The sequence below is a fragment of the Labrus mixtus genome, chromosome 15, assembly GCF_963584025.1.
Source record: "Labrus mixtus chromosome 15, fLabMix1.1, whole genome shotgun sequence".
NCBI lineage: Eukaryota > Metazoa > Chordata > Actinopteri > Labriformes > Labridae > Labrus > Labrus mixtus.
Window position 1 is genome coordinate 21,943,708 of NC_083626.1, and position 16,353 is coordinate 21,960,060.

The 16,353-nt window shown below is 39.0% G+C and overlaps 1 protein-coding gene across 3 annotated transcripts; it reads right to left on the reverse strand.

The window, feature by feature from the left end:
- Positions 1-1,330: 1,330 nt before the first annotated feature.
- LOC132989746 (6-phosphofructo-2-kinase/fructose-2,6-bisphosphatase 2-like) lies at positions 1,331-15,809 on the reverse strand. 3 transcript variants are annotated; one of them, XM_061057564.1, is made up of 18 exons: positions 15,677-15,809; positions 14,541-14,708; positions 13,205-13,330; positions 12,658-12,754; positions 12,328-12,394; positions 10,733-10,807; positions 10,593-10,649; positions 10,368-10,492; positions 9,630-9,837; positions 9,259-9,405; positions 9,073-9,177; positions 8,825-8,954; positions 6,337-6,399; positions 6,186-6,250; positions 5,941-6,003; positions 3,831-4,031; positions 2,545-2,615; positions 1,331-2,444 (listed from the first exon to the last, which is right to left on the reverse strand). In XM_061057564.1, exons 2-17 carry the CDS (start codon positions 14,629-14,631, stop codon positions 2,562-2,564), a joined length of 1,674 nt encoding a protein of 557 aa, XP_060913547.1. In that variant the 5' UTR covers positions 14,632-14,708; positions 15,677-15,809; the 3' UTR covers positions 1,331-2,444; positions 2,545-2,561. The 3 variants fall into 3 exon arrangements, with proteins under 3 accessions (XP_060913547.1, XP_060913548.1, XP_060913549.1); XM_061057565.1 differs by lacking the exon at positions 5,941-6,003; XM_061057566.1 differs by lacking the exon at positions 15,677-15,809 and having other exon boundaries at positions 13,205-13,269; positions 14,541-14,656.
- Positions 15,810-16,353: the final 544 nt, after the last annotated feature.

Consider the following 16,353-nt stretch of genomic DNA (forward strand, 5'->3'; position numbering starts at 1 on the left):
GGTGCTTAGCTCAGGCCTGTCCCTCCTAAAGTCCACCACCATTTCCTTGGTCTTTGTTACATTTAACACCAGGTGGTTCTTCCCACTCCATGCAACAAAGTTATCCACCAGCATCATGTATTCTGTCTCCTCTCCACCACTGATACACCCTACTACCGCAGTATCGTCTGAGAACTTCTGTAAGTGACAAGCCTCAGAGTTATACTGGAAGTCTGAGGTGTATAGTGTGAAGAGGAAATGATCTGGATTAACTTCTGAACACCTGTGGTGTTGAGGAAATTATTAAGACTTGACTCCACACAAGACTCAGATGGCTTACGTTGATGAAAGTGTAGCTCAACATCACACTTCTGTTCTCGTGTCTTGCTCAATCACATCTGCAGAACTTTTCGAAAGGCATCGCATATATCCTAAAAGACATTACCATTATCAGGGTCACATTGACCCACCTAGACTAAACTGTGACGTCGATTACACTGGAGCAGACATTAAGTCTACCAAACATCCTTGCAGATATCAGGAAAAACAGTTGACTAAGCTGTACTTGGTGTTCTAATAACAGCTGAACTCTGTCAGGTCTGACTGACATTAGAGAACAGTGAATAAACCTAATGACACCTGTACATTATAATCTAAATAACTACAGAAATTCCACCACATGATGTACTTAGTATTTTTTGTGTATGAAGAGTTTTACTCTTTGATAGTTTATGGAGACTAATGCTGCAGTAGTCTTGTGTAAGAGTAGTCGTTGTGATCTGAACCTTAAGGATAACTTGTTCTGGGGTTATCTCATAAAAGTGTTTGTGTTAAACAGCTTTTTATCGTTCAAGGACCATTTCAGGCATCAAAGCAGCTAACAGACCAAATTCTGGAAAAAACAAGACTGATTATTTGTTCCTGCTGTTTCCGTGGTGACGCACTACTTACTGTTAACTCAAAACACCAAATCACATAAAGGCAACACATTTAAACACTAAGATTAATTCACAATGTCTGGTCACAAAGCCAATAAAAACACACGTTCTGATTACAGTTTATCAGAGGGAGTCAGAGTGTGTGTATCAAACACGTTTGTCAGTGTAAGATTAGATGCATTTTATCGTCACTACAAACAGAACGGGACGATTACTGGCCCCTCTTCTTTGGAAAACGTGACATCTAGCTGAAGATATCAGATGTTGGGGAGAATATCTTAACGTTACTGCGACTTACTTTATCGGGACATGAAGTTCAGCAAACAGGAAAGATGCTCTCAATGAACTCACACACACTTTATCACCACACTTAACCCTTTTAAGGTCAAAATCATTATCAAGGTCAAACAAAGTCAAATCAACCTCATTTATGACATATTAATAACATTGTTTAAAACAGTTACATTAAAGCTTTTTCAACACATCCAAAACTTTCATTACATGTGAAACATTCTTTTGCATTGAATGCCCAGGCTTAAATGTTTTAAATACTCATACTAGTAAGTATTTGATCAGCCTTGCAGTCCTTTGAATAAAGGCACTATTCCAAATGATTAATATATTCCTGATATTATTAAAATCACAGCCACGTGGATGGATGTTATCTATACTGATGTTATGAAGGTAGCACTTATCATACAGCTCATTTGGTATAGGTAGGTACTGTAGTTTACTCTCTATAGATATGAACTGCTTTTGAATACTTGAGCACTTTTTGTTATAAATAAATGCATCAGTTATTGTAAGTTTGAATGTTTTCATTTCCACTGTATGCTAGCTGGATATATCAGAGCTGTTATTTGAGTGAAAGGCAAAAATATGTAGGAAAAGCAAAACCGTATCACAGACATGAATCACAGTAGGTGCTGCACTTTTTAAGGCTAGACAAAACGTTTCATTACTTTTCAAAGCCCGTGTCTGCACACCGAAAACCAATTTGGAACTTACATATTTAAATGAACGCTGAAAAATACAATGATTTCCACATTTGTTAAGTCTGCACAAGAGGGATGGATTTAACCTGTGGATGTTTAAATAAGTAAAGTCAAAGAGAATCTGAAAAACAAACTAAGGCTGTGCTTCCTTCAAGGCAATGGCTTCCAATGAGGTATGCAGTTCACCATCAACACCTTCTACATCTAATACAGCATCATCTGACTTGAGAGTACAGTTTGAGGAGTGTGCTAGGAGGCACTAAAAGATGGCTTTTCTCTTTGCAACAGGTCGTACGGTTTGTTTCTGGTAGACCTCAGCCTGGATTTTTAGGCTACTGTGCAAAGACATTGAGCTCATGTTTGCACGTGCAAACTCACGCTAACAACATGTAACCTTTCAAAACACAAACCAAAGTGACATCATAGATATGGTTATACAGATGTGGTGTATAATACAGTTGCAAATAATGTAATGGTTGAAGATGGTTGGGATTTAAATGCTGGTCCTCACATCTGGTGATTCATCAGCAGCCTGGAATAAATGAGCAAAACACAGGAGTAAGATGCTTGAGGTTGAGAGTACAGATGTTTCACATGAAACATTTGAGGAAAAAGCGTAAAAAAAACCAAACCTTTATTTTTTTCTTCTTTAACTGCGAACACAGTCGTCTGTGTCTGCTGCCCTGAAACCATTCAACGAGTCCTGCAGGGTGTAAAAAGGAAGAGAGAGGAAGTCAAAGGCATTCATGGAAAACACCGACCCAAAGGAGGACTGAGGCGTTTGTTTTGACTGGCACTGACTGCGCTGCAGCTAATATTAAAATCTGACCTTACCAGTCAGAAGTCAACACTCCCTCTCAGTTTCTTTCCAGACTGTGAAGAACATTCAATTAAATATAGGTGGGCACCAACTGGATAAGATTTATCCTCTCATGTCCAAGAAGTTTGTGAAGGGCACTCTTATTTTATTCTTACACTTACATAATAAACGTGGAAAACATGAAACTACATTAGGGGGATGTTTGTATCAGGGCTGTGAACTCTGGAGCACCTCAACCAACAAAGAAGTCAAGTCAAGATGAAATGAAATGAAGCCATGAATGTAAAATGCACTTCAAAGAAATATGTTCAAACTTAAACATTTAACTCTTCTATTTTGTCTTGCTCTTACTTTTCCAGTGCAATCCTATTTTTGGAGTTCTTGGTATAAATAACCTTATTATTCCCTTATACTCCTTATTTCCCCGAAGTAAATATACAATCTTTCTAAAGCTTTAATGATTTATTTTATAACTTATCAACATTAAAGCTTTAGAATAATTGTAAAATGTCTATGTTAAACCTTAGACATGAGGAAAAACAAAGGACATCTGCTGGCACTTGTTCTCTGACATTGTTATTAGTTTGAAATAAAACCTTTAGCTACTGTTACTGAACTGAAAAAGTGTTACTTTTGCATACTTTCAGTATATGAAGAATATGAATTGTATATTCAGTTGATTGTGTAGTCTCATAATGGCATTTAGCTTTCATAGCTAGCTGGCTAACTGTAAAGGCCAGGGCTATGGTATGTCACATGTAGGGTAATAGACACTGTTTACTTGTTAGCCAAATATTAAAAAGAGACAACTGGTTTGGAAAAAGGAAAAATAATAAAGTGTTATGTTTATCTGTATTATTTATAAATTGTCTTATAATAAGAAATATGTGTGGACATTTAACTTGTACTTTCTGTTGTTGACTTCAGATAAACATACTAATATGAATACACAGTGACAGTCACATTGACAAACTTTTTTTTAATTTTTTTTAAATGTTACGATGACTAACTCTGGTGTAAGAAAACTTCTCCTCTTGCTTCTTTACTCTTTCCTAATTTTTAGACATCATTAAAACTTCAATCACAAACAACACTGACCTCGCTTTGTAGCAGCTCTGCCCCCTCAGATGCCTCAGAAAATTGCATGTTGGGTAAATTGGGGGCCTGGGATGTACGGGCCGGCTGAGGGTTGCCATCGCTGTACAGGCGGGGTCGTTTAATCTGGTCTTGACTGGAAAGCGGGGTGAAGCTGTTGCGCCGGAGGAAAGCTGTCGGCACAGCATCTGCTCTGACTTTATTCTGGTGTGTGAAGAACAGAACAGACAAGGTGGACAAATTAAAGGAGCTCTTTTGAGGTCATATTAATTAAGCCTCTGTTAATGTGAAGCCCCTGAAGGAAAACAGCCATGGAGAAAAACAGCAGAAGAAATAAAAGTTGTTGTTGTGTCAGTTTCAGCAGACAGGATATTTCTCACCCCATTAAACAAAAGCTTTCTCAGTAAGTGAGTTTATGTGATAACGCCCACTCTGTCTAGGACTCTTAATTTCAACCCTCGCCACCAATCAGCATGAACGTTACAACCAGGGAACAGAAAGGGAGCTGGCTGATGAGGAAATAGAGACAAAAGGCACAATATCACTAATGAACATTCAGTCATATAGTCAATAAAGTTCCTATAATCAATATCTCTTTCTTAATATCGGCTCAAATAGGGAATGTGAATAGGCTCGCTCACAGTTAAACACATACAGATCATAACCACTCTTCCTGCTCGCCCTTATCTCTTCAGAGCATGTCAGTGTATTTCAGCTCCTTGTGATCAGGACTGTTTCCAGATACAGGAAGCTGGAAAGCTACAGAATCCAACAAACGCAGTCTATTTCATTTCCTTTGGATTCTCAAATTGATTCGGAATTCTTTTTCATACATTTTTTTCCTTTTTTGAATTTATTGTCATTTCATCCTTGTAGAGTTCAAGTCTCTGTCAGCAGGGGCAGATCCAAGGACCTCTGGGCCACCCTTAAAATAATAACCACATCAGGGGCTATAATAACAACATTCAACACAGGCAGTTTAACCTGCAGGGAGGACTGAGGGCTGGCAATGCCAGAACTGCTGACGTTGGCAACACTCAACCAAGCAAATTACATTGTTTACCTGCTGACTATTCAAATAAATTGTGACTGTTTTCTGAATGTTCTCTTAACTTGATACTAGTCGGTTAGTATGAAATTAAATTCCGGTTTAACCGACTTAAACTTCATCCCACCTCTGCATGAGTAAAGTGTCCTAGACGGGCCACCACAGTCAAAGAGTCTGGATCTGCCCCCGTCTGTCGGAAGGTAACAACATCTACTAGTACCTCTTACACTCTGCTGTTAAGATGATCTTTTACTTTGAAAAGAGCGAGGCGAGCTGTTTCCTCCTTTGTTCAGTTTTAATGCTCAGCTAATACAGACAGCTGCTGGCTTTCATGTCAGGTCCAATGTGCAGACACCAGAGTCATATCCAAAATAATCCACTTGTCTAACTTTCTGCTAGAAAACATGGTTCCTGATATTTCACTCCTTCTCCCTCCGGAAGAGTGACTCTCTCTGCTGTTTCATGGCAAACAGACTGTGTACATTACATAGTGTTCATGTCCACTTAAAGAAGAATTGAGAGCAAGAGGCGTATCCAGGAGGTCGCCTGGGTTAGCCTGACTGGCCACCGCATTGGTCCCCCTTTAATTTTGAACAATGATTGGCTATTCTCTTTGCCAGAAGCTAGATTCATGTCAGCAAACTGCTACAAGCTTTCTCAGCATTTCAATGTGCCACGTTTCCTTTTGACTGTAAATGCTATTCAAACTCTGGTCATTTTTCTTTTAAGATGAATATGTCACACTATGTTGCGTTAATTAAAAGTTAAAAATATATACACAGGAATATATCAGATTGTAGACATGTTAGTAGGTAAAGTAAATATGGTTAGAGGAGATGAAAGTGGTAAATACATAAATGTCTTTCGTGTGTGTGTGTGTAAAACTTCCGGCCACCCCTGCGTTAGTCAGTCCCCCAGTTGGGCCACCCTGCTCAAAAAAGTCTGGCTTCATCACAGATTGAGAGCCATAAAACATACCACAGAATAAACACGTCTATATATATATCTAACAAGAACAATGAGTAAGCATATTTCTCTCTGTATGTACACAGATCTTGAACCTACATTGACTTTGATGCATCTGGTGTCTGGACTTTTAAGGGAGACTGGATATGTTGTTCCTGAAAGCTGAATCACAAACATCATTTTGTAATATATTGGACACAATGTTTACAAACAGCCCTGGTCGGAGCCGCTTGTGTAATCATGACATGGACTGTACTGAGTTGGGTGGACAGTGACGAGATCAGACAAATGACACAACATGTTTTTGACAGAACATAATAAAAAAAAAAAGGTGGGGAGCTTACTAATGGTCTGTCCCTGTGAGTGTTGACAGCCTCCACCTCCAGGTCAAACATGTCCACTTTACAGCCTGAAGGAGGTAGACAGGAGAGAGTCTGTCACAATCCAAAAAAAGGAACGTGTCTTTTGTACGACTAGAGCAGTGAAGTGACTTACCATACGCCACAGGGGTGAGTTTTAGGACGGTGTGCAGAGGACACTTCAAATAAGGTAGATCATCTGTGCCAAAAAAAACAGAGAGAAGAAATCTTCAGACTTTCTGTGCTGTGGTTCTCAGTCATGTTTGTGTTTCCTCCTAAACAAGTGGGGGATTTTTATCCTGGTGGTGTGGGTGGAGGCAGTGGGACAGATTGCCAGTCAGGGCTGCACCCACATTGGTTGTTTCGGCTGTGGTTAAAACTTTAAACAGACGCTGCAGCAGAGACCACTTCCGCTGCTGCCTGACGACACTTAGCGTCTGCCCAAACCTAATTATGGATGTGTTTTTAAGCCACATTTTCCACTCCAACCACCCACATCATGTTATTCAAGTTTTTTACACCACATTTATACTCAACATATTTTATTTAATGTGTTTAAATTCAAACAGGCATTTTTAGGCCACTCAGATTAGGGTTGAGTATTAGTTGTTTTTTTTACAGGTGCTAAATCGATACTTTTAAAACAGTACCGGTGCGTAATGGTGACAATGACGCTGTAGGAAATCACTTTCAGATGCCCCTGTGACCACGAATCACTGCCACAGCCCGCTTATTTGAATCATCTTGGACTGAAGACAAGCGAGTGTGTTTTGGATGGCAGTGGAACCGGATTTCCTGAGGACCCTGAGGGGCAACGGACTTCCTCGCTATCTGCTGAAGAACTTTCACTGCTGCACAATCGAGAGCATCCTGACGTACGGCTGTACTGTCTGGTACTCGAGCTGCACTGCAGCAGAAAAGAAGGATCTTCAGCGGATCGTCAAAACAGCTCAGTGGATTGTTGGCTCCCCTCTCCCATCCCTCAGAGACACCCACTGTTCAATATTACTAATGCAATAACTTTGTAATTCACTGCTTTATAATTGTCTATTTATTTATTCATTCATTGCACTAAAACTGTTTATTTACTCATCCAGTCACTGCACAATAATAACTGTATATACTCTTTCAGTCACCACAACTGTCTATTTATTTATTATTATTATCATTCATTCACTGAACAGCAATTGCTCTGGCCACTTTTTGCATATTTCTCTCTCATATCACCACAAATATATTTTTGTTGTTGTTGTTGTTTTTGTAAACGCTGCTGTTTAGGATTGCTGCTAACAAAGTTTCGTTGCGTCCTTGTATACAATGATAATAAAGATTCTATCTATCAGTACTCATCACTAACCTAATGATATTCAACAACAAAATACTGAACACTGTTTTAAAAATCACTTTAAGAACATTTCCTACAGAGAAACTTCAGAAGTTAAAACAAAGTCGTGATGTCTGTTGTCACTGAGTTTGGGTTCATTAATGTTTGTCAAAGGTTATTTATGGTTACTGTAGACAGATGGTGTGTAAGGTTTATGACTTGTCATTCATAATTGGAATAATCTTGATGAGCTGAATCTCACAGGGATCCAAATAAATAAATAAAAACATACTCAGGTAGATGAAGACATGTTGCTGTACACAATCCATCCATCTACATCTGCAGATTATTAAACAACATGCACTTTTTATTCAGGCTTCTCACAGAGTGTTATAATGTGTTATTACTGTATATACAGTTACTTTATGTTTAATCTTTGTACATTTTTAATATTTTGAGGAACATTTAAATCCAAAGAAGTATAAGAAACGCCTCCTCACAGCCTGCACAACGACTACAAATTCAGTAGAATTTGTATTTCTGATATCTTTTAATCTGACTGGTTGAATCTTTTTAGACTCACAAGAAGACATAATAAGGGCTGTTGTCATGTTTTAAATGAATCAGAGACCACTACACTTTGAGCCACATTAGAGAGACAGTCTAAACTCTTCTGTCATGCTGGTTATCTATAGCTGACGTTACTGAAGTCAGAACTGTAGAGTTCAGTTTAGGTTTGTAAATCTCTGAAGTCATCTTTACAAATGATTAGTTTGGTTCTAGAAAGACTTATACTCACGTTGGCATCATGATAACCATGCACTGTTGTACGGCTTATTAAAGCAATGGTGTGCAGATTCTTTGACGACTTTGCTGCCCCCTTGTGGTTGCATAAAAAACACTTTGTCAGAAGTTTTTCTTTTACTATTGTTTCCTTATATTTGAGTCAAACACGTGGCCAATATATGTGCAGCCATGATTCTGCTGTTGCATGAAGTTCATCCATTTTACTGCAACTATCCACAGGTATATCTCAACTTCTCTCAGCTCTCAAGCATTTAGAGGTGTAATTGCTGAGAGTCTTGGTGGCCGATACAAGCCTTGATATTAAGCGACACACCTTAAGCTTAATCCAATCCTGTTACATGAGCTTAGAATATATAAGAGCTTTAAATTTAAAAATAAACCCAGTTTTATCTGCACAAAAAGCACAATATTTGCATTTTATAGCAGCCTTGTGCGGCTGTATTTCTGCATGACTTCATTAAGATATGTGTTGTGTTTCTGTTGTGCGTGTTACCGGCACTCTTATCCAGGAAATAGGCGAGCAGGCACCGCATGACAGCCTGATGACAGATGACCAAGACGTTTCCCTGCCGCTCCAGCTCCATGATAACTGGCTCCAGACGCTGAACCAGGTCCTGGTAGGACTAGAGAAGAAAAGAATACAGAGCTGTATTATATAGTTATAGTTATATAGTCTCTACTCCATCAGTTAAAAAAACACTTTGTCAGAAAAATACAAGTGACAAAGAGGGAAAGCTCTACCTCTCCTCCAGGGTAGCGGTAGTGATACTTGTCCTGGTCCCTCATGGCAAACTCTTCTGGGTACGTTTCCTCAATCATCTTATACGTCATATCTTCACACACTCCCTGAAACACAAAGTGATAGAAAATCTAAATCCTGTTTATGTGTACGTGTCTCTAACTTTAGTGATGCATGAGATGACATACAGCATCTATTTCATTGAGGATCTTCCACTGCTCGTAGGGGACTCCGAGCTCCTCTGCTGTCTGGATGGTGCGTCTCAGCTGACTCGTCCAAACTTTCAGGTCGGACAGACGGTGCTCCTCCACGAAACCCTTCAGAGCTGCCGCAAACTGACAATGACAACGACAATGACAACATATTGAGTTAAGAGCTGAGCAGAGCACTGCAGATGAACTCAGGTCATTAAGGTCCATTAAAGGCATTTGTTGGTTTTTGGTGGTATTAAATACATTTTTTCCCCAAAACTGTCAAGATATTCGTTTAAGACTTTTGAAACACGCTGCATCTTTTTAAAAATCTAGAAATGTAAGAGCAGGGTGTTTTCTTAAAGCACCTGTTTCCCTCTCTCTGACAGTTCAGAGTCTCCCCCGATGCGAGCCTCCATGTTGTGATGGCTCTCTCCGTGGCGACAGAGGTAGATGGAGTGGGAGTGGACGTGGATGTTCATGAGGTAGTACACTATTTTACTCTGGATGTAATCCTGCACCCTGTTGACCAAGAAACTACGACCCACATTGATGACCTGGATGAAGGAAAGGTTCCTGTGTGTGCAAAACGAGCAGGAGACAAAAACAGACACGGAGTCAAACACAAACATACTGGAAGACATTGAAGGGGGGGGGGGGGGGGGTTATCTTGTACTTTCAATGTAGTCTAAACATCCTGTTATTCTGTGTCTGACATTCAGAATATTAGAGAAGGTTCAAGGTGATGCAAAACATTATCTCCTCCCAATAAACAAAGATTAAACTATTCAATCTCAGCAGCTAGAACACATAGAACATGTTTACTGCAAATGATCCCAATAAAGAAATAAATCAAAAATATCCACTTGAATGACTCATGGTCATGTGACAATGTGACAGTTTAGTGGTTATGACGCGTGCCCCATGTACAGAGGCTATAGTCCTCGTCGCAGCGGCTGTGGCTTCTCCCACTCTCTCCTCCTATCATTACCTGTCTCTCTTCAGCTGTCTTATGCAATAAAGGCAAATATTTCCCAAAAATATCACTTAAAAAAAAGTGTCAACTTGTTGTCTCCAGGAAAGTATTTAAAATATCGAACTCTTACTTGTCATGTTCATCCGGATCTAAAGGTTGGTATGTCACTTTATAACACTCTATTCTCTTCAGAAAATCCTCCATGACACTTTCTCTGTCGCGCTCAGGGTAATCTGGGCTCGACACCTTCACATCCTACGTGGAAGACAAATTGTCAGAGATGAGTCCAGGAATTTAAAAGGCTTTTCAGACTAAACGGATCTAATAATTGAGATTAAAGCAAATATTAATTTACCAGAATATTCGTAGCGATGACCTCAGGGTCGTCACAAACCGATTCAACAAAAAACACCTGAAAACAAAAGATGTTCATCATTAATAAATGTATACTTCACATTAACATAAATGTAGTAAACTGTAAATGTTTTCACAGACCTTGTAAGCATTATCTTTCGCAAAGTTAAGGATGAGTTCCCTCCTCTCTCTGGTGGTGTTAGTGGCATCGAAAACCTGACACACAACACAGGAAATATCCATTTAGAGATGAACTCAAACTCTGTTTACAAATCCAGATTAAAGACAGACGATGAAGATACAATTAATGACAAACAAGATCATCTGAGACATAAATTACACATCCAGGATTTATTCAGCACCTGGTGGTGGGAGGTAATGAGCTCTGCCAATCAGTAAGAAAGAAAAACCAAAGCACTTTCTCCTCCAGCCCCGCTGCTGTGTATACGTGTCGCTCTAAGAAATACTTTATCATGAACCTGGGCGTTATGTTATCAGTTTTTTATTGTAATTACTTTAATTTATTGTAAATATTTGAAGCAGAATGTATTTCTGACTTTTGATTGGTAGAGGGGTAAGCCATCCTGATGCTGTTTCCATGTCGTTCCTCTGGGTGGCATCAGAGGACCATTTATACATGAATTATTAGTTTGTACTAAAAAAAAAAAAAAAGGTCAGCATGAGTTTAAATGACGCATATTTCTCATTGTTAAGAATCCATTAAAATGACGCACAGTGGGTAGAGCAGGTTTTGGTTTGATAACAGTTACAATGAGCAGAGATGGGATTTTCTTTTGGCTGCACAAACAAACAGCAAAAACTATCTGTGCTTTAAAAGCGTGGTCTGCTCCTCGCCTTTACTGATTGAGGGGTTAAGGTTCAAATTAACACGGGGACCAAAACGAGGCGGAGCTCACTATCCTCTTAGAAAAAAATGCTTATTAGGCATGGTGATGTTTCATTCTGAACTACTTCATCAGTCAAATTTGGAGATATTTGGAGAATATCGAGAACATTACGCTCTGAGCAGACAAATCTTCACTTCATCTGCACTCATACTAGACTGCTGTGAGAGAATGTTTGCTTGGGCATACATCTGGATGCATTCTCACAGAAAAAATTACCCTCATACTTAACAGAACGCTGGGCATTACCAGACACGTTCCTCAAAGCGGTTATTGTTGAATGTTCCTCGAGTCGGATCAGAACTGGGAAATTCTGCTTTTTATTATTCTGCAGCTAACTCTTAGAACAACATACAACATGTTCTTGAGGGGAAATTAACTTCCTTTAGGGCATTTTGAGAAACATAATTTTAAACCTACCATCCTCTGTTTGTAACTGTTTTACATAAGTGTGTTTTATTTATTGCATTTTTGTGCTCAATTAAATATTTTAGTACATTTTAGACTTTTTTCTTACACTTTAGTATTTCCTATTTCATTTTAATTGTCTTAGCTTCTTAAAAAAAAACAGTTTGTTGATTTTAGAAGTCTTGTGTTTATTTGTCTTCTGGTTCTTTTAATGATTTGTTGTTTGTCTTTTAATTGATTCTGTAACGACTCGATGTCATTGTAAATGAGGGTTGCCCATCAATGATCTCTCGAGTATAAATAAAGGTTGAATGAATGAATACATGTATTGCCTGCAAATATGAAAACCATCTGTGATTTGTTCTGTAATATAATGTAGGAATGTGGGTGCAGGGCTCAAGTTTTTTTTTTATGTGGCCTTACAGCAATCTGGCCTCCTTCTTCATTCAGATAGGCCTTGACGTCCTGAAGTGCCACCAGAGCACACTGCCTGTGGAGAAAAGGAAGAGAAAATCTGTTAGTAGGCTATGAAATGCATCTTCAGCACAACATATCATTGTATTTATGGTAATAGCTCTTTTTGTTAATCAAAACATGCAGTCAAATGACGCATTTGCGTGGCTAGCCTGCATGAAAGGTAAGCAGGTGTTTGAAGTCATAACAGAAAGAGCACTAAAACTCCTGCAGAAAGCTAAGTATGGGAAGCTACTACACCAACACAGATTGATAATAAGATTCATTGTCTTCACTCACTTTCTTATCTCCATGGCTTCTTTATTGTCATGTCTGAAGAAGTCATAGGACTTGTATGACTTCACCGCTTCTCGCCTATAGACTCCGAGGTTAAACACTACAAAGGAGACAGTCAGGGAAATACGTTCAGAGGCAGTGAAAAGGATTGCTCGATCTTTCAGGACAGTGACCTACATCTGACTTCTGCAAAACCAGTTCTTCTGGTTCTGCATTTTATTGAGCTGAAGCCAAAAGGGCACAATTAGACACAGAGCCACTAAATGAGGGGTGTTGACGTAAATACAATGACATTAACACAGCATAGCCTTAAGCAAAGGAAAGTATTATCTCTGTACGCAATGCGTCATGATACTACCATAATTATTCACACCTGTGTTTCCCTTCCACAAATAACATGCACAATAATGCTCATTCATAAATAGCGTAACTAAATAAATTCATACTACCACTGACATTTCACAGGGTGTACTGAGGTAATGATTAAATCTTATCCTGCTGTTTGATTTGTATTTCCTGTAATGTAACACAGTATTGTGTCTGTACTGACCTTTAGTCGGCACTCCGATCCAGTTGAGGTAGCGGGTCAGCTTCTTGGACATGTAGGTTTTCCCCCTAGCAGGCAACCCAATCATCACAATCACAGTTGGAGAATTGGTCATGTAGGAGGCCCATGCTGCAGATTGCACAAACACAAAGAAAAAACATGCATACAACACACATACACACACAACCAGAAATGTTAGTAGCATGCAAAACTATTTATGACAAACACATAGTATAGCATGCTCACTGCACCTTAATCTGTATATTATAATCCTAAGAATATATTTATATTTATAGCATCCCATTAATCCAGCCATCCATATATACCCAATAATTCACATTCAATTTTGTAATTACTTGTACATAGCACAGATTCTTGCACTTTCTGCTTATTGCACTTCTGGTGAGATGCCAAACCTCATTTCGTTACTCTATACTTGTATATGTGTAATGACAATAAAGTTTAATCTCATCTCATCTTTTCATTTTATTATCTTAAAATATACCCCCTCAAACACCCAGTTTGTAATCAGAGGGCACATATGCATTCCAATGACAGCAAAGAGAGGCTGGGCTGTAAAACAAATGTCACGACTGTAGTAAATGTGGAGCAGCTGGTCTAAAGCTTAATGAAACATTTCCCTCATACCACTCTCATCTCTTGACTTCTGGTTAATATTTTCCAGAGTCCTGCCGCTCATCAACCCAGTTCACTAATCAACTGTAGCTGTGTTAGCTGGGACACGAGATGGAAAAACTCTTGACAGGTTTTTTTTCCCTTCCTTTTTCTTTCAGTGTCCATGAATGAGCATTCAAAACAAAGACAAGGCAGGACCAGACTTGACTTGAGATTCTATGGACAGATGTCTTCAAGTTTAAGAAGCGGCAGACAGGAACATTTTTGTGTGCAGCAGGACACATTTTGAATCTTTTTACGACCTATCACAAGTGCTTCATAAATGACTCCTTGAAGTCTGACTGCGGATTCAAATTAGGCCATGCTCAGTGACACTTTTACAGGCTTGATGTTGACCTTTGATTGTTACACGATAATTAAACCGGTTAAGTAGTTGTTGTAGTATCCTCGTCTACAAATACATCTGCACCTGTATGCATGCCATACTGACGGGGACAGAAGGTGCGTCAAAGCAGGAAGTGAACAGTTACATTTTCACCTTTCTTTACTCATGCACAAAAGAGTAACCGATGTTAAGAAAAGAACAAATCACAGCACTGCATTTAAATAACGTCAGAGTTAAGGTGTACAGGGTTAAAAAAAAAAAGAGAATACACAGCAGTTTATAAGTCTGGGCACATAAAAGGGAAAAGAAGCCACTCACAGCACTTCTTCTCGTTGGCCCTGAGGTCAGTCCGTTTGGCCTCTGCCGAGCCCTCTGCAGCAGCCGCGGGTTTTTGCTGTCGAGCGGCCATGACTGGTCTGATCTGAACCTCGACTTGAACGATGAAGGCGAACTCTGGTCACTTGTAAGATGAGGTCTGCATCTCCCCTAGTTAAGAGAAAAAGGGACGTCGCTGTATCATATCAGAATAATAATGGCACATGAGATATCAACTGTAAAAAGGTGATGACACATGAATATACGCTTAACGCTGCAGACAAACAGTGAATACAGAGATCCTGGAGGATACATTTACAGTGTGAAATAAAACTATTAGAATATTTCAAGAGCGTATTATAAACCTAACTATTTTTTTTTCCAAAGTATGATACTGCGGCAAAAAATATTAGCTGGAGGCAGCTTTAACAAATGTGAAGAATTGTTTGTATAAATGTTTTAATTTTAATTTTAATTTCCCACTAACTATGAATTTTATTAACGATTTTAGCACAACTGGTTAACTTGTTCATCCAAAATGTCCAAAACTAGTGGGAAAACACACATTATTTCCCAGGGCCTGAGCTGGCATGCTCTTTTTTTCTTTTCCCTGAACACAAAAAATATTCAGTAGTTCATATAATGCATCCAGCAAATATTCACAAAGGATGCTGGGTGAAGAGAAAGGTGACCTTTTACTAGCCGGTTGTCTCAGTTTATTCATTTTTACTGTTGTGGGCAATAACCTGTGGGAATCCGTCTGAGTTGTATCTGTTGTAAGTTTGTTAGTTTTAGTTCCTCAAGCCACAGATTCAGATTTCTGATTTACAAGTATAACCTCTCTCTGCCCTTTACAATGAGCTGTTTCACACTGGTAGCTCAAAGTAAGTATTATTCTGTAAAAAAAAAAGAAAATCAGTACAGGATTTCTAGCCATTATATCATAAAAATGTAACACCACCAGAGCAGAAGTTGTTTTACTGTGTCACCCTGGAACATGATGTTACAGTAGAGATGCCTGGTAGGTTAACACTGTAGGTGCTCTCATGGCCTGCAAAGTTCAAACTTGAACTTATACAGAGAAAACCTTCAACAACAACAACAACACATTAAGGTATAACGAGGATGTATAAACTCACCGCACTTCTTCAGGTGGCAGAAAATATTCGTTATTTTCCTTTGTTACGATGCTGAAATAGTTGGCTTTACACCGCTACAAAAGTCTCCTTCTTCTTCTCTGGTGTTTTAGCCCCTCCTCCTCCTCCTCCTCGTCGTCCTCCTCGTCGTCGCCGGTGGTTTGCCGCGAGCTCACAACCTGTCTACAGCTTCCGGTTTTGCTTTCCAAAATAAACTAAAGGCCTTTATTTGAAGACATGATTTAAACCTCTGGCATTAAGGTCAGCGAGTAAGAAAACAAGTCTGTCTTATCAATGAGTAGGCCCACATGAATATTAAGAGAAACAAAATTGATGATACAAATAAAAAGCAAAGAGACCCTACTGGTCGATCATGACCATTTTGTATCTTGATTGAATTGATGTATCCAGAATTCTCAACATATTTCTATCTATTTGTCAGCAGCAATGTGAGCAGGTAGGCATACAAAAACCAATCTGTATCTGAGAACTACAAATTCAGCTTTTTATGTCTTTTTAGTATCGCCCATAGACTCCTGTAGCCTATAGCCTAATATACAGTCTGTGGTAACGCTGTTTAGAAACCTTTTTAAATCTATACCTATAGGCTATTATACAACCTTTAAAAGATCAGTCAATTTCAGCCTCTGTTTAGGAGGCAGAAGTGAAAATTATTCATC

Coding starts and splice junctions, on each gene's coding strand:
- LOC132989746 (XM_061057564.1), bottom strand. CDS start 14,631: ATGGCCGCTCGACAGCAAAAACCCGCGGCTGCTGCAGAGGGCTCGGCA. Junction 13,331..14,540: donor GGCCAACGAGAAGAAGTGCT/GTGAGTGGCTTC, acceptor TGCAATCTGCAG/CATGGGCCTCCTACATGACC. Junction 6,251..6,336: donor ACTCACCCCTGTGGCGTATG/GTAAGTCACTTC, acceptor TACCTCCTTCAG/GCTGTAAAGTGGACATGTTT.